General features: G+C 40.1%; 1 protein-coding gene across 8 annotated transcripts in view; it reads right to left on the bottom strand.

Annotated features, from left to right (window-relative positions):
- Positions 1–18,970, bottom strand: part of PARP4 (poly(ADP-ribose) polymerase family member 4) — a 346,684-nt gene that overhangs the window by 31,114 nt on the left and 296,600 nt on the right. For all 8 annotated transcript variants that reach the window (XR_016309539.1, XM_089666213.1, XM_089666217.1 and 5 more), the window contains 2 exons: positions 9,754–10,156; positions 2,025–2,084 (listed from right to left, as the gene is read on the bottom strand). Coding sequence is in view for 7 of the 8 variants with exons in the window: in XM_089666213.1 (XP_089522339.1) it covers positions 2,025–2,084; positions 9,754–10,156 (463 nt within the window). In the remaining variant the exon portion in view is untranslated. The remainder of the gene's footprint in view (positions 1–2,024; positions 2,085–9,753; positions 10,157–18,970) is intronic.

Raw genomic sequence — 18,970 nt, 5'->3', positions numbered from 1 at the left:
TGAGTTAATTTTGTTCCCAGTTTCTTCCACTCTGTTACAATACCACTAACAGTTGACCGTGGAATATTTAGTAGCAAGGAAATTTCATAGATGGACTTATTGCACAAGTGGCAACCTATCACGGTACCACACTTGAATTCACTGAGCTCCTGAGAGCGACCCATTCTTTCACAAATGTTTGTAGCAGCAGTCTGCATGTCTAGGTACTTGATTTTATATACCTGTGGCCATGGAGGTGATTGGAACATCTGAATCCAATGATTTGCAGGGGGGTATCAATACTTTTGGCAGTATAGTGTATATTGTCACGGGTTGTTCCCCTGCTCCCCTAGTGGTGATCAGTTCTTACTCTTGCATTGAGCAGCGCACATGAAATGATCTGGACTGTGAGCACCATTTTAGTGTAATAGTATTCGGAGTGCAGACCAGCCTGATGATGCACCTGCAGGATGTGTGTTCATGACAGCCTGGGAATATAAAAAATGGGTTAAATGTAAAGAAAAGGGGGGAAAAAGCTTGGAAGTTTCCAGGCCCCCCCTTTTCCTCATGGGATGGCGACAGATAAGTTTCTAATTCCCCTCAAGGTTTACAACAAATAGGGGAGAGTTGACTGGCCAAAAGGGATCAGCTGACTAGGAAGCTTCTAGAAGTTCTGGGGGGCTCAATCAGGATTGGTCAAAAAAGGTCACCTGACCCCCCAAAAAGTTCTAGAAGCCCCAAGAACCCCATAAAAAAAGGAGAGACGTCATGGCTTCGGGCCAGTCGCCAGAGATTCTTGAAGCGCCCCCCCCCCCCCCCTTGTCGCGGCCGGTTTATGTTGTGGATCCCTTTCTATATAATCTGAAAGGGGACTGGTAAAAAAAATGATTGATTAAAAAACAGCCTAAATGAAATTACAGCTTGAGCCTTAATGACTGGGCTGATGTGGTTATGCAACTTAAAATATTGATGGTTTTGAAATAAAAGTTATATTTATGATTTGTTAAAACTGTGAAAACCAATAAACAAGGCGGCGGCCATTATTTAGCCAAGTTGGTTGCATTTGTAACGTATGTCTGGAGGTTTATTCCGTCTGCCATCCCATGACACTAGCTGTCATATAGGACATAAGACATGTGACATCTAGGGGCAGAAAGCAGTTACTGCAGGGACAACGTTTCAGGTTAAAGGTATATACTACAGAAAAGGCTACTTTTTTATTTTTACTGATCTAGTAAAATGTTTGCAGAAATTCAGTTTGAAATGATGCCGTTCCATTTCCAAACTTTTTATTCTGAAATGTTTCCAGGACACCTGTCTGTTAAATGATGCATCATCGTGGCGTATGACAGAACCGGTTTAACTGTTATTGCACCCATTATAGTGCTATGAAATGCACTGGTGTTAGATATATAGTAAAATATTGACAGATGAAAACTAAAATAGTTAAGCAGAAAATATATACATATGTTGTATTATAAACAAAGATACAATGTAAATTCTACAGATACAATATAAATTCTACAGACACAATATAAATTCTACAGACACAATATAAATTCTACAGATACAATGTAAATTCCACCCTGCTTTCTGACTAGTGCCTCATGCACAATGCAGCTCAAAAAAAGCGTTTAAGCTTTTCTTTTTTCCTCTGCCTGTAAAGACCCTCCACGTTAATCTATGTGTCCAAGCACACTATAGGCATTTCAGGAGTTTAGTGGCAGGGGAGTTTACAGGTAGAAAACAAAAACTATCATTTGAGCATTCAGGAAAGGAGCTTTTAGGCATTAAAAACATCAAAAGCACATTAACAGTAGGCACGTTAACATGTGTTCCCGCATTAATACATTCTGATTGCCAGAATTCAATATAATGCATTAATGCCAGACACGGATACACATTAATGTCAATGCAAAAACGTGGCCTTTTACCTCGTTTTTGGTGCTGCAAACTTCTGTAGTCTGGAGAAAAAACATTTTCAAGCTTACAGTGTGAATGAGGCCTAAAGTGGAATACCAAGGTAACTGACAGAACACACTCACTTTTTGTTTTGGAACTCCAAAATAGAAAAATTTCTGACATCTCTTTTTCTTCCTTAGAACCTATTACAGATGAGAATAAAAATAGATTTTTCAGTGTGTTATAATTTATGTACAAAATATGTTCTTTAACCCCTTCATAAGGGAGGGTTCCTGCTGGCACAGCCAATTTTCAACCCATGTGTAGTGGGCTTCAGTGTTTTCAGGTGCACTATACCTTTTTTTTCAGAACAAATTGGGCTTTCAATTGTTTCTGTCAAGGAAATCGTAGGCACAGTAGTGCACGAAGATGTGCGCATGCTCACAATAATTCTAAAGTGACTAGACATGTACTGACACGCTGTCGAAGAAATCGTATGCACAGTCATGCGTGAAGATATGCACATGCTCATAATAATTCTCGAATGACAACTAGACGTGCCCTAACTTGCACACAAATCTGCTCATTAGCATGAGCGAGCGTGAATACTTGGCACTCACTTGCCTATTTAAAGTAACTGAGATTGCTGAGTGATTGTCAGCTTCTACGGTTTGTGACATGATCCTGTACTACCCAGCTTGTCTTGACCCTGCTTGCTCCGGATACCTCGTTACTGACTGGCTTGTGACCTGATCCTGCCTTCTGCCTGCTGTTCCAGTACCTTTCCTGCTCCACCGATAATGACCCCGGTCTGGCCCTGTTTTGGTTCCTGATTCTGCACCTCCACTGTATGGCTGATACTGACTCCTGCCTGCCTGACTACCTGAGATCCTGCATCTGCCTGCTTGCTGCCCGCAGTTCTGCACCTGCTGCTGTGTCCTCTCATCAATCCGTCTGCTGTTCAGCACCTGCTGCGAGGTTCTTCAGGACAGGATCTCCTACAAGGCACCCGTGCCACTCCGTGCCCTGTTATATCCTGTCACCACCTCCCGCAGAATCAGGACAGGAGATGTAAGGGAAAGCCCTCTCATCAGCTCAGCCTCAAGGGCAGATTCATTTGTAAATAGTAATGGATATTTTATGATTTTTTTTTTATTATCAAAGGAAAACTGGCACAAAATAGTAAAAAATAATTTTTTAAAAATGTAGCTGTATATTTCTTGTTATTACCATGGTCTACCACCAACCGACCCCCAAGATATTCTCTTACTCTTGTCTACTGCAGTGATATCCCATATCAGAAACAATCCTGCAAATTTTACTTTTTTTTCCTACCTAAAGCACACTGACCTTTGACCCTGAGCATGACCTTTGACCCTGGCCCTAACACTGATCTAGATCAAACATTGATTGAGCTATTTTATCCTTTATGTATTTATTTTTTACAAACACATTTTTGTTTACAATTTTCTCTTGTAGCAAGGAGAAAAAGATACAATGTATCTTTTTCTCCATTCAAGAGGAGAAAAAACCCAGTTACAGCGACTGATCACTGTGATAGTCAAAGACAGATCATTGGGAACTGGTCTGCCCAGTTCGTGATCGATAGTACAAGACCAGGAGCTGCTCAAGTCAGCACAGTGCACTCCCAGTGCAATAATATCACATATCTGCAGCCCCACAGACAGGACGTAGATAAGGGGGTACCACCGGTCCTATTGTATAGGGCACAGGCAGCTGGGTCAATGTGGGCAGGATGGGTGAACAGGATTGGAGAACAGGGCACTTACTGGAACCAACCCCCTGTATTGCTCTCTCTACAGTAGCTCAAAGCTGGGTTCTCCGATCACTCACTGTATTCATTCATAACTGAAGCATAGTAAACTGTTTTTTTGTGGGTATGGGGGCCCAGTCAGGTTGGCTGTATGGGGCCCTGTGGTTTTGGGGGCCCTGTGAAGTGAAACAACAAGAAACGCACCAACCTTGTGCATTACCTCAGTAACCAAAATTTATTTAATGAAGGAATGGTACTCACAAACAGCGAATAAAAACAGGCATATCACACCATTACTCTCATGTCTAAGTTCTAGATCTAGAAAAACTAATGTGTTGTTATCAATCACATGAGTGAATGAAATGTTGTATGGGTTATTTCTACAATGATCTAGGAAGCCATCTAGTTCTCGATCAGTATCGTTTCAGATAATAATAATGTCGTCTATATATCTTCCGTATAAGACTAGATTTGCGCTAAAGGGATTATTGCTCCAAATGTACTTGTTTTCCCAAAAACCCATAAAGATATTTGCATAGCTGGGAGCAAAACGAGCTCCCATAGCTGTGCCCTGAATCTGGCGGTAGTGTTTATCTAGAAACGAAAAGTAATTGTGGTCCAGTGCAAATTTAATGCAATTGAACAGAAATTGGATCTGAGTATGGTGGAGTGATGAATCTTTTGCTAAAAAGTGTTGAATGGCTTGAAGGCCGAACTCATGTTGAATAGGTGTGTATAGTGACACCACGTCTAAAGATAGCCATCTATACCCCTGTTCCCATTTATATCCTGCTAGTATCTCCAATATGTGGCTGGAATCTTTAACAAATGATGAGAGGTTAGTGACTATATCTTTTAATTTAACTAATTTTTAATTTTTAATTCTTACCATTGTATTTATAAGCTGCACTTTTTAATGTATAATGTATTATTTACCACCTATATACATTTTATTTTAATTTTATGATGTATATTCATCTGGATGACTATTGACTATTTACTGTACTCTGTTGATACCCGGGCCCCTCCCCCCGGCCCAGGACAGCCCAACCCATTTGGGAGGGTCCCATTTCAGTCTGTGGGCATAAATGGGAGCATACACTCTCAGTCCAGTCAGCTCTGAGGAAGAAGGCTTGACCTTCGAAACGCGTCAGATGGACTGAGTACCTACACCCATGATGGGATTCGCGCTGGCCTCTTGCCTTTGAAGTCCCTTGGTGGACTTACATGCCTGTTTTTATTCACTGTTTGTGAGTACCATTCCTTCATTAAATAAATTTTGGTTACTGAGGTAATGCACAAGGCTGGTGCGCTTCTTGTTGTTTCACTTCACAGTTTGTTCGGGCTACCCCAGCCTTGGTTTGGAGCTGCACGACTTTGGATACTCCGGTGGTTGCTTCTCTGGAGGTTTTAATCCCATCTACTCACCACCGGCCTGGGTCCCGGAGCGCAGGAGAAATCGCTTTTGGTTTTGGGGGCCCTGTCAGGTTGGCTGTAAGGGGCCCTGTGGTTTCTAACAGCAGCCCTGCCCACAAAGACCCACTTTCATGAGGCCGCATATATGTGTACACTCAGTGGAACGGGATTAACCACTTAGCAATTCAGGAAGCATTTTTTTTCGGAAATTACTTCAAAACCCTAAACAATTATATATTTTCTGAAAGTAGAGGTGCTGTAGAATTATTTGATGGCAGCTGCAATTTTTTATGTTTCATAATATTCACACAGCTGTTTATCAACCCAGATTTTCAGGAAAAAATACACTAAAATGAATTTAGGGGACACAACCACAATATAATACTCACATTTTGAAAAAATATATTTGATAACATATAGAAAAAAGGGGTTGCATCAGATAGATACCAAACTTGTCAAACTTTAGAACTGCACTTTACAGGTCCTTTCATAACCCCACCCTGTGACCAGACAAGCAGCAGACTGACAAGCTCATCTTTATGTTACTCTTGCTTACTTTTAGTAAGCTCTTTGCTTTGCAGCACACTTAATTGGCTCCTTGTGCTGCTTCTCCCTCCCTTCCTATGAGCTCTGCTGTACAGACTGTACAGTTGATTGCAAAAGGTTGATACAAAGTTGAATTTGGTACTTGCCCTGCTTAAATTTAAAAAATGTATTTTAGAGCACATTCACACCAGGTGGGTTGGGCTGTGTTGATCTGCAATGCAGGCTCAATACAAGAACAATGAGGTAACAATTGTTCTGTATAGGTCCTGTTCATACCACATAAGTGCATTGGCATGCATTGCATATAAATGTGGCATTCTGCATTTTGATGCAACACACAAAAATGTGTTACACAACACATCAGTATGTCACACTGTGTACTGTGTATAGAGTTCATTTTTAGCTTTTTAAGTTTAAAAAGTAAACACTTGAGTGCATTGTTACAACACATGTACACAGCGCACACCAGAGCATGCATGATATGCACATTATAATGTGTGCCCACTTGTTTTAATGCATTCTTAATGATGTATTAATAACTACAGAGTTGCAGTAATCGAACTTGGAGTACAGCTTTATAAATTTCAGTTCACACTTGTGCTGCAACAGCTTGTTTTGCTAGAAATAGCTACTTCTGTTGCTGTATCTTGGTAAATGTAACATTTTAATGATTATTCAAGTCGCCACCTCCTGCACAACAATTAAAGTGTCTGTATACTTCAATCTTAAAAGTTCACCTATGGCTTCCTTTAAAATAGTGAAATGTTGTTCTGTCTTTTTAATATGTCCTGTTGATCCTGATGGATTCTCGATTTCCTGGTACAGTAAGACAACATTATCCACAAGCTGCTCTAGGATTTATAGTGTTATCACCCCAGTGAGCTCTCCTCTTTTCAATGACATACATAGGAACTCTCTGGTTAATCAATTTGCCTGCCAGGTCTTGAGGCCACTGAAGTTTCCTCAGCTCCACTGCAATAGGCTGACAGGAGTTATGACAGCAGCATCACTACTCCTGTCAGCTAAGTGCAGGTACGGACTGGGCCAGGGAGTATAATGCACTGTGCCACACAAAAGACCAGTGGATAGTAGCATCACTGCAACTCATTCAAGGTTCAGGAAGTGATAACTCTGTGAATCACTTTTCAAACCATGGAGGCGATACCTCCATTGCTTTTGGTTGCAATTGCAGGCAACCTTGTGGGGGTTATGCAAGCAAGGCAATGAGCAATCCTAAGCAGCAATGATGAGCTAGTGTCATCAAGGTAACTGCAATTTACTATCAATACATAACAGAGGCTGGACAGATTTTAAACAGGTACTTAATGTTGTGGACCAATTATATTTTTTTCCTGAGCTGGTTAATATGGATTAACTATTTTTCATCTGTATGCATCTTTTTATTTATTTTACATTTAAAGTACACAAACAATTCTGCTGATGATGGCAACTTGCCAGTGACTTTATCATTAAAACACCAATAACCTGCTCATATGGTGTCCCTTTCCTCGTTGGCTTATATGCTTGAAAAAAACCCTTGCCAGCAAGAAAGCAATGCCATAGAAGTAGTAGAGTGATTTCTTTAGCAGTCCTGTGACAAAAATTCTAGTACGACAAATCAATAATACATTTTATATTTACCACTGTCCTAATCTTTACACTCCCAGACTGTATTACTATATAATTTAACCCCCTGCAGGTCTTCCACTATCATAGCACAGCACTGTTTGCTTCATATTTGGCCAAGGCACGTTATTACACACACTATTACATTGCCTCCACTTCAGGCTCACTAATTTAGAAAAATTTCCAGGCATACAAATGGTCTCTAGGCATGGTGTGCGCTTCCTCACTTGTCACCCATATCACAAGCAGCCACTCATGCCACAGCAGTCATAAGAGCTTGACTGATAGTGGCTCCTGCAGGATTCCTTGCTGTTAACATTGTGCTTAGTTTTGTTCACCTCCCTTATGGGTGTCGAGAGTGGCATAGCAGTCACATGACTGCAGGAAAAAAAAGGCATAAAAAGGTGTAAGAGGTGCTACTTACATATGCTTTAAATACTCTGCTGAGAATTATTTCGATAGGGAAATGTATACAATGTGAAACAAACACATAGTTGGGGGAAAATCACATCAGACTTATTTACTGATGTCTTACGATTTTGTGAGTTTTTGTTTTGTTTTATTTTTACCACTGCACTATCAGGTCATATGAAGGAACTAATAGGAATGGCTTCTAGAATTCTGTAAAGTGGTATAAAATATTTCAGTGCTACAGATACTGTATAAAAAGTGGATACATATATAAATGTAATATGTCCTTGCCTGTTGAGTGACAGCAGGAAGTCCAGTACTGTACAAATGTCTTAGGCAGGTGTGAAAAAAATGCTGTAAATTAAGAATGTTTTCAGAAATAGAAGTGTTATTTTATTTTATCAATAAACAAAATGGAAAGTAAATGAACAGAAGAGACATCCAAATCAAATCAATATTTGGTGTGATCACTCTTTGCCTTCAAAACAGCATCAATTCTTCTAGTACACTTGCACACAGTTTTTTGAAGGAACTGGGCAGGTAGGTTGTTCCAAACATCTTGGAGAACCAACAGCAGATATTCTGTGGATGTAGGCTGTCTCAAATCCTTCTGTCTCTTCATGTAATCCCAGACAGACTTGATGATGTTGAGATCAGGGCTCTGTGAGAGCCAAACTATCACTTCCAGGTCTCCTTGTTTTTCTTTACACTAAAGATAGTTCTTAATGACATTGGCTGCATGTTCCGGGTTGTTGCCTGCTGCAGATTAAATTTGGGGCTAATTCCTTCCTGATGGTATGGCATGATGGATATGTACCAGTCTGTATTTCTCAGCATTGGTGACACAATGGATCCTGACCAAATCTCCAACTCCATTTGCAGAAATGCAGCCCCAAACTTGCAAGGAACCTCCACCATGCTTCACTATTGCCAGCAGACATTAATTGTTGTACTACTCTTCAGTCATTAGCAAACAAACTGCCTCCTGCTACAGCCAAATATTTCAGATTTTGACTCATCAGTCCAGAGCACCAGCTGACATTTTTCTGCACATCAAATTTCAATGTTTTCAAGCATAGTTGAGCTGCTTAGCTTTGTTTCTCTGTCCTATGCATGAAAGGAAGGCGTGTGATTGGCCCCAAATGTATTGTGTACCAAGACAATGACCCCAAACATGCAGGCAATGTCATTAAGAACTATCTTCAGTGTAGAGAAAAACAAGGAGTCCTGGAAGTGTTGGTTTGGCTCCCACAGAGCCCTGATCTCAACATCATGGAGTCTGTCTGGGATTACATGAAGAAACAAAAGGATTTGAGGTAGCCTACATCCACAGAAGATCTGTGGTTAGTTCTCAAATATGTTTTGAACAACCTAACTGCCAAGTTCCTTCAAAAACTGTGTGCAAGTGTACCCAGAAGAATAGATGCTGCTTTGAAGGCAAAGGGTGGTCACACCAAATATTGATTTGGATTTCTCTCCTGGTCATTAAATTTCCATTTTGTTATTTGGTAAAAATAAACTATTTAAACACTTCTATCTCTGAAAGCATTATTCATTCACAGTATTGTTTCACACCTGACTTAGACTTTTGCACAGTATTTTATATTCAGTGATGCTTTGGACAGAGAGAAGCTGACAAGCGTAGGATGATCAGTGATAGATGGCAAACATCTCACTATGCTTGATGAAATCACTGTACCATCCAGACCCTCCATGGTCATCTCTTTGATTCAGCTGATGGATGGGTGCTATGTCGGTATGCTGTTATTAAATCTTTACTGAAATCAGGTTACAGATTTGGACAGCAGCCCAATTTTTTTTACTGTTGGACAAAACCATTCTCTTTTCTTCACTGTATCAAAGTTTGTGTGATAATGAGTAATCTCTCCAGTAACAAGCTGGTTTATGTCATAATCTTACAGCATGACCTGTGCATGTATTAGTACATAAAAGTCAAACCTGCTTCATACTAAGTATTATATTATAATGAACTATAGACAGACTAAACTTATTTATCTCTTGCAAGGTACGAAGTAACCTGTATCCTGCATACAAATAAAAGACTAGACATACTGCCCATAAAAACACTGTAAACTTACCTCAAATGAAGCAGGTGCTTGAGCTCCTGGTTTATATAAATCCAGAGGGGAAACGCTCGAAAAAAAACCTGAACTTGGTTTATCTGCTGCAGCAGAAAAAAGACCTGAATGTGGTATAACTGCTGCAGCCGAAAAAAGACCTGAACATGGTCTATCTGCTGCTACTGCTGCAGCCAAAGATGGCTGATATGTTGGTTGATGGAAAATCGAAGTGGGAGGACATGGAGGAGGTTGGGGAAGACCTGGAGGAGGCGGGGGAGGACATGGAGGAGGCAGCGGAAGACCTGGAGGAGGTGGGGGAGGACATGGAAGAAGTGAGGGAGGACATGGAAGAAGCAGGGGAGGACATGGAGGAGGCGGGGAAGATTGTATCTCTGCTGCTGCCACAGGTACTCTTTTTGTACTGCAAATCAAACAAGAGATGATGTTGTCAAGATAGTCCAAAAGTCTTACACTAGCTATAGATATAAGTGTCAGGTTGGATAAACATGCAATATCTGACTGCTGAAAAAAATATTTCTTAAAAAATAATATGATACAAGGATACATTCAGAGGAAACTCAAGACAGCAGTTTTGTATTAGTGCTAAAATATCCTATCAGCAGCAGAATACAAGTTAAAATATACTGTTTTCATATGGACAACGTTTCCATCCCACAAACAAAAGGCAATTTAGCACCTTATGGCCATAATACAATCATCATGAAACACCACTAAAATGACTGGATGCTCTGTTTCACATTAAACTGATAATATTTTTTGTAATGGGGTTAGTACTAAAGCACTGTGTATGGCAGGTGAAACAGCCATCTGCAGCACAAAAATATTTCCCACATTCAGCACTTCAACACACACACACACACACACACACACGATAGATCTTTCTATCAGATGTACCAATGAACAGGCTGGCAACAATCCAGTCAGTTCCGAATAACGATGCTCGAGCCATCTACCTTTGCTTGGTACACCTCTCTGTCAGTGCTCCTACTGGATGTCTGCTACACAGATTGTAGTGTTCACATTTTTAACTCTACTCTATAAAACCCCTCTAATCCAGAGCATTTAAAAAAATCTCACACATTCTAGCTATGCTCACAACTGCATTCTCAGCTTTGCACACAACTTTCTTCTCTGCACTACTATTATCACATCACTGTAATCCTATCTTCTTGTCAAGAAGTTCTTCCTTTCTCTGGAATTACATTTCACAAGCCATTCCATCCCTTTAACTGATCCTGTGTTGATGAGATTGGTCCTGTGTTAATGACATCAATTTAACATCAGTTTATACAGTTTCTGAGATTATTCAGAATTCACTCCTTGTTGAGCTCCTTCTTATCTGCAAATTTTGGCATTCTGATAGACTTGTATGGTGATGCAAAATCCAGTACAAAGGCTCTAGGTATCCATTTATATCTATGCATCTGTAGTGCTACCCACTAAGGAGCTGCTGAGTTTTGGGTTCCCTTATTTCCTGAACAGCTAGGCAACACGCATTATCGGCAAGCAGACAAACTCAAGAATCCAGTCCATGGGCTTGTTTTTGTTGTTTTGTTTAGAGGAAAACAACTTGGGTAGTGTTAAGCAGTTATGGGGTGCCCAACTTGACTAAAAGAACAGACTGAGGACAAACTTCCTGCATTAATGTACAAAAATGGATCCTGGACATCACTCCTGCTGGAGTGGTATCAGTCTCTTTAAGGGTCAGTAGCAAAGTGACTTCAGTAGCAATATAACTAAAGGAGTTCTAGATCCCCTTGGGTGCACTCTCACAAAGTCCCAATAGCTGGTGAGAAAATGCCATCCCACCTGGCTGCTTTGCAAGTGTCCGAAAGCAAGGGATTAGGTTAGCTGTGATGCTGCATACTGGATATTGCATATTAGCATACTGGATATTGCATCTGGCAGCCTTCTTCCATTTAGGCCTTGGGGTGTACAGGTACTAACTCTGTCCCTTGTATCCTGAAGAATGGTATAGAACTGCTTGTTCATGCCATTTAGCTGTGTTACTCTTCCATACTGAGCAGGGTACCCTCTGGATAGGACTTTTGGTGCTGTTCCCTCTGTCTAAACTTCCTCTACTTCCTCCTCCTCAGCTCCAGCCTGAAGGCAGAGTCCCCTTTCCTGAGGTCCCCTCCAAGGCATCCCGATCACTCCATCTTCCACCCGATCACCAGGCTCCCCTGCTGGCTAGGCTCTCTTATATTTAGGGGCCCATCTGCCACACTGCCAGGCCTCCTGCCTGGGTTTGTCCAGACTACCATGAATATGCAGATCTTGATCTTCATCCCTCTGCCCACTCCAGAAGACTCCAGAACCAGGGGGAGGTAACAGAGGCCTCACCTGTAGAGCCTTCCAGCCTGTCTAAAGTAACCCAAATAGACATGCTCACTTCACTACTGTGAGCCAAGTAAATTTAACTCTCTAGCACCCCTAGAGGGTGCTATATATCTATGTATACAGAGAATTTGCACTGGATTGCTCCTTCTGCTTTGTGCCATAGCAAACTGATTACAGCCTCCAGTAGACAGAATCTGCATTACAGGACATTTACTTATTAACCACTTGACATCTGGAAAGTTTTACCCCCTTCATGACCAGGGCATTTTTTTTGCTATTCAGCACTGTGCTACTTTAACTGGCAATTGCTTGGTTATGCAACTGTAACCAAATGAAATTTATATAATTTTTTTCATACTGATAGAGTTTTCTTTTGGTAGTATTTATTCACCCCAGTTTTTTTATTTTTTTATTATATAAACTAAAAAAAAGACTAAATATTTGAAAAACAAAACAACTATATTTTATACTCTGTTAGAAAACATCAAATTTCTTCATAAATTTAGGCCAAAATGTATTCTGCTACATGTCTTATGTAAAATACAAATCCCAATAAGTGTGTAATAATTGGTCTGTGTGAAAGGTATAGCGTCTACAAACTATTGTATATATACAGGAATTATTACACTATACTGGTAATAGTGGTGGAACTGTGATAGTGTGGTGGGCAATCTGGTGTAAGCAGACCCTCACTTGGAGGTACACTAACTGACATCTATAGTGACACTAATACAGTGATCAGCCATGATACTGTACAGTGTCACTGTACTAATTACTGGGAATGGGTTAACCACAAGGGGAAATCGAGAGGTAATGATGTGCCTAACAAGTGTAATATGTGCTGCTTTTACTAAAAGATCTGGCCGTTTTTAATCCCTGCTCTGCAGGGAGAATAAACAGCCAGATTGCTGCTCTGGGTACAGAGTCCTTTGTGTTTATAACACAGCCGATTAGCCGGTCTCAGTCATAAGTCATTAGCTGACACCTGATGAGACCAGAGATAATGTGATCACTAAAAAATAATCCATCCAGTTCAATCGTGTGTGCGTTCAGATTAAAAATCATATCCCTCTATACTGTGTTTGCGAAGAAGCCCACCCAACAGCATTTTGAAACTATCAATATTTCCCACTAACACCGATTGTGGAAGTGAGTTCCATATTCCATTTTCATTGACTGGCTCTGTGTCTTCTTATACTTCCTGATACTGAATAGTTTATTCTTTATATTAGAATTACCATTAGGATATTTGTATATGGCTATCATATCTCCTCTCAAGGGTCTCTTCTGCAGGGACAATAAAGTTTAAGGTTTGTAGTCATCCCTCATAACAGAGGTCCTCCAATCCCCTTATTAGTTTTGTTGGCCTTCTCTGGACTCTCTCCAGTTCCAGCACATCCTTCTTGATAACCAGAACTGGATGGCATACTCCAGATGTGGCTGAACTATAGTTTTATAAAGTGGCAGGATTGATGTGCCATCCTGGAGGAGTTGGACAGCCTGTGCAACCTCTGTAGGGTCCAGGTATCACCTCATGCTACCAAAAGTGACACTGACCCTAGCCAAATGCAAAACTAGTGAAAAACAGTCAGAAAAGAGGAGTAGGGAAAAAAATGTCAGTGGCCTCCACCTGTAAAGCCATTCCTGTTTTGGGGGTCAGCTCATTGTTGCCCATCTAGTGCACCTGTTGTTAATTTCATTAACATCAAAGCAGATGAAACTGAATAACAACCCCTCTGCTACTTAACTGACCAGATCAATATCCCAGGAGTTTAATTGACTTGATGCTATACTCTGATTAAAAAGCGTTCTTTTACATTTTTCATCAGTGCATATTCTGGCCATTGAAATTAATTAAAGTGGTAAACGCACCAAGCGCTAAAACACGTTTACATGCATCAGGCATTTTTTTCTGCCAAAAATCTGCTGCTACTGGAAGCACTGTCAATGGTTTTTTTTCTGCCTCTAAACTTCCCTGTTACTAAACGCCTCTAAAAGTTTATGTGTGCATGGACACATAGGTTAACATGCAAGGGAGTTTAGAGGCAGGAAAAAAGCCGCCAGATGCCCCTAGGAGCAGCTGTAAAAACATAAAGTGTGCATGAGGCCGACATGTGAGTTGCTTATTGTTGTTTTTATTAATGAATATACACTTTACTACACTTAGGTGCGCCCTCTGCTGTCTTATTTTTTAGATATTTAATTACCTGTATAAAAGCTTAAACATTAAAGAATGCTTAGGCTGGATTTATACTTCCTACTCCCCTAGGCCAACTGTCTTGTGCTGCATCAGCCTCCTACTTCAATCATACTAACAAGACAGGATATTACAGCCACACAAGAAAAAAATGAGGCAGGAAGGGACAGTTTACCCACTCTTTTTTAAGACAGTTATAAAAGTTAACTGAGTATGGGAATCTGTACCTCTATTCTGGCAGCATTATGGTCATAAGTGTAGGTCCAGAATGAGTCAAGTGTAAGTATATTAGTGTTAGTGTATAAGTAGGGCCTCAGTCTGGAATAGTTTCATATTCATAACGAGTGGATGGCTACTTGTCTTACCTCGGCAATCCACAGCCTATATTAGCTATGCAAAAATCCAGCACCGAGGTTGCTTCCATGATACACAGTTTTCAAAGCATGCTGCACTATTTAAGAAAGTTCTGCACTTCCTGCATGATTTCTGCCAGCCACTGCAGACATACTTATTAAACAGCTCTCAAATATTTTGGAGAGAGCCTTCAGAATACATAAAAATGCATATTTCTACTGCAGGTAGTAAATATGTAAAGTAAATATTCATTTTCCATTATCTGGCAGAGAAAACACTAAATTTAGTTATTAAAAAGTACATCATATACACCAATATCAGGACAACCAACCTGAACTGGGTTTGTTTTTGGGCATCTTGATCTTTAAAGGGACACTGCCACGGAAGATTAATGGATTCTGCATTTTAGTTTGAGAAAGCTTTCTACCCTTCCTGCATGATTCCTGGCAGCCTCTGCAGGCATACATATTAACCAGGTAAGCTCCACCCTATAGCAGGTTTATTGTAACAGGGCGGACTCCCTGCGCAAAATGTATAGAAACGTGATCCGCGCTGCTGCTGTGTTTGCGGATAGGGGGAGCGCGCCCGCCGACCCAGCGGTGTTTTGATTCAGTGCAGCACCGATCAGTCAACAGATGCAGGTCAGTGATGTTCAGCCTGGATCTGCTGAGTGATCAGGCCCTATCACCGATCTTCCTGTGCCTGTGTTTACATTACACAGTCACAGGAAATGATGCAATCTTCTCTCCCTGGGCACATTCCATTCCAGAGAGAGAAGAAAGCAGACAGAGACAGTAAAAGCACTGATAGGTCACATTTAACCCCCTGATCGCCCCCCAGTTAACCCCTTCACTGCCCTGTCACCAGTGTCATTAGTACAGTGTACAGATTTTTTTTACTGAACAGTGTATTAGTGTCACAGGTGACTTCAGATAGCATCAGTGTCAGTTAGCGTCCCCCCCAGATAGCATTAGCTGCAGCTCGCCGCATCATCCTGGTATCATTTTTTTCAGCCGGCGATCGTCTTTCATGTAAAAGCAATCCTAGTGGCTAATTAGCTGCCGGATTGCTTTTACAAGCAGCAGGAGGAGATGCTCCCTCGCTGCCTTACACGGCCTTTTTGGACAGTCCTGTGCCATCGTGCAACCTGAGAATGCAGCCGGAATTTCTGCCAGCTGACCATAGAGATGATTGGAGACTGGAATGGCGCCAATCATCTCTATAGTCTAAGAAACCAGAAGCTACGAGCATTTCATCACTTTAGTTTTGCTGGATATAAACAGCACCATTTTTAAATTGAGAAAGCATCTGATCACACCAATCTTGGTGAGTTCAGACGATTTAAGGGCAAAGGAGATACCAGAATTCTCAGGAAGGAATACCTGTCACTGCCTATTGCTATCACAGGGACTATTTACATTCCCTGTAATAACAATAAAAGTGATAAAAAAAATGAAAAGGGACAGTGTAAAAATAATTTAAAAAAATCTAAATAAAAAAAAAAAAAAAACACCCTCATCCCCCCGTGCGTAATGGCGTATGCCAGCATTGGCCCTGTGTTGGTGTGTAATCAGCGGTTGTACCATGCATGTGAGGTATTGCCGCAAACGTTAGATTGAGGGCAGTAATTCCAGCACTAGACCTCTTGTGTAAATCTAAAATGGTAGCTTGTAAAGGCTTTTAAAGCGTTGCATATGGATATTAAAAATGTACATAGTTTGTCACTGTTGCATGGGGCGTGCACAGTTTTAAAGCATGTCATGTTTGGTATCTATTTACTCGGTATACCATCATCTTTTATATTTTACCACACAAGTTGCCAATATATTGTGTTTTTGTGCATTAAATTAAAAAAGTGCATTTAAAAAAATAATAAAAAATTGTGTTTGAACAAGTACTATGTGACATAAAAAAATTGCAACACCCACCATATTATTCTCTAGGGGCATTTTCTTAAAAAAAAATATATAATGTTTGGGGGGGTCAAAGTAATTTTCTAGCAAAAAATACTGCCAGAAAAGACTTAAAAGTGGTTAGAAGAGTGAGTGATGTGTAGCATAAGCTTCTAACTCTGGGCATTAAATGTCAAGATAACCCCCCCCCACCAAATGACCCCTTTTAGGAAAGTAGACACCCCAAACTATTTGCTGAGAGACATGTTGAGTCAATAGAAGAATTTTTTTTACCACAAGTCTTTGGAAAATGGCACCACAAAGTTGTCACTTAAATGACAAATTACACATGCCATGAGTACATATGGAATTACACCCCAAAATGCATTCTGCTACTTCTCCCGAGTATGGGGATACCACATGTGAGAGACTTTTTGGCAGTCTAGCCACGTACAAGACCCCAAAATCCAATAAGCACCTTCAGGCTTTTAAAGGGCTTTATTTCCTCATTACACTTCCTGACTACCTATCACAGTTTTGGAGGCCCTGAAATGCCAGAAGAGTACCACCCCCCCTCAAATGACCCCTTTTTTGCAAAGTAGACACCCCAAGGAATTTAATAAGAGCCATGGTGAGTATTTTAAAGATCTCATTTTTTCTCTTCTTTTCTCATTTTTCAAAACCTTGCGAGAAAAAAAATTAGATCTGTAAAATACTCACCATGCCTCTTATTAAATCCCTTGGGGTGTCTACTTTCCAAAAAGGGATCATTTGGGGGGGGGGGGGGTCATCCTGGCATTTCAGGACCTCCAAATCTGTGATAGGTAGTGAGGAAGTGAAATGAGGAAGCTACGCACCATAAGGCTTTCAAATGGATTTTGGGCTCCTGTATGCAGCGAGGCTGCCAAAGATTCTCACACATGTGGTACTCAGGAGAAGTAGCAGAATACATTTTGGGGTGTAATTCCAAATATGCCCATGGCATGTGTGCACAATATATAATTTAAAGGACAACTTTATGTAAAAAAAAAAATAATTTTTTTGTCATTTTCCAAAGACTTTTTGGAGAAAATAAAAATCTTCCATGGACTCAACATGCCCCTCAGCAGATAGCTTATGGTATCTACTTTCCAAAAAGGTCATTTGGGGGTGTTTGTACTGCCCTGGCATTTTAGCACCTTAAGGAATGTGATAGGCAGTCAGAAAGTAGATGTTGTAGCTTTCACACTAGTTTGTAGACGTTCTAGCTTTCACACAAACCAAAAAATATACACTTATTGTGATTTTCTCTTACCAAAGACATGTAGCAAAATACATTATTGTCCTAAATCTATGATGAACTTTGAGTTTATGGAATATTTTTTTATAACAGAAATGAGAAAATATAGTTTTTTTTTCAAAAAAGCTTGTCTTTGTTTATAGCGCACAAAATAAAAAACCCAGAGGTGATCAAATACCACCAAAAAAAGCACTATTTGTGGAAAAACAATGTCAGAAATTTCATTTATGTACAGCATTGCATGATCGCGTAATTGTCAGTTAAACCAGCAAAGCGCCGCATAGCAAAAAATGGTGTAAATGCCATTATCTATACCATAGTTTGTAGATGCTATAACATTCACATAAACCAATTAATATACACTTTTTTGAATTTTTTTTACCAAAGACATGTAGCAGAATACGTTTTGGCCTAAATTTATGACTAACTTTGAGTTTACTATATATTTTTTATAACCAAAGTAAAAAATATTGGGGTTTTTTTCAAAATTCTTTTTTGTAAATAGTGCAGAAAATAAAAAACCCAGTGGTGATCAAATACCACCAAAAGAAAGCACTATTTGTATGAAAAAAAAATTACATAAATTTTGTTTGGGTACAACATTGCATGACCACGCAATTATTAGCTGAAATAGCGGAACACCAAATAGAAAAAAATGGTCTGGTCAGGAAGGGTGATAAATCTTCCAGATACTTTTTGGTGAAAGCCTTCAGAGAACATAAAAACTGCATCAAGTTCCACTTCCACACTACAGGTAGTAAATATGATAAGTAAATATACACTTTCCATTATCTGGCAAATAAAGCACTTCATTTAATTATTAAGAAGTACATCATATACACCCAAACTGATCTGGGTGTGTTCTTGGCCATCTCAATCTTTAAAGGGACACTGCCATGAAAGATTAACAAGTTCTAAAGTATAGAGATAAGGAACTCTGAAATTCATTTACAGCATGCTTGTTCCAGGTCTGTGACTGTAACATCTCGATGTCAGACACAGAGAGGCATTAGCATTTTCAAAAGCAGGCCTGCAATGGGAGCTGCCATAATTCTGCAACGACAGTGGGGAAGAGGCAGCTCTCAGCACATCCAGGAGGACATCTAAAGACATGTGCAGATACTGCTAAATAATTGTAATATTGTGGTGGAG

This window comes from Staurois parvus, unplaced genomic scaffold (genome assembly GCF_062004578.1).
Source record: "Staurois parvus isolate SC_StPar_1 unplaced genomic scaffold, SC_StPar_1.0 ptg000050l, whole genome shotgun sequence".
NCBI classification, from domain to species: Eukaryota; Metazoa; Chordata; class Amphibia; order Anura; family Ranidae; genus Staurois; species Staurois parvus.
Note: the sequence above shows the minus strand (reverse complement) of the source record. Positions and strands in the feature narration are given on the sequence as shown.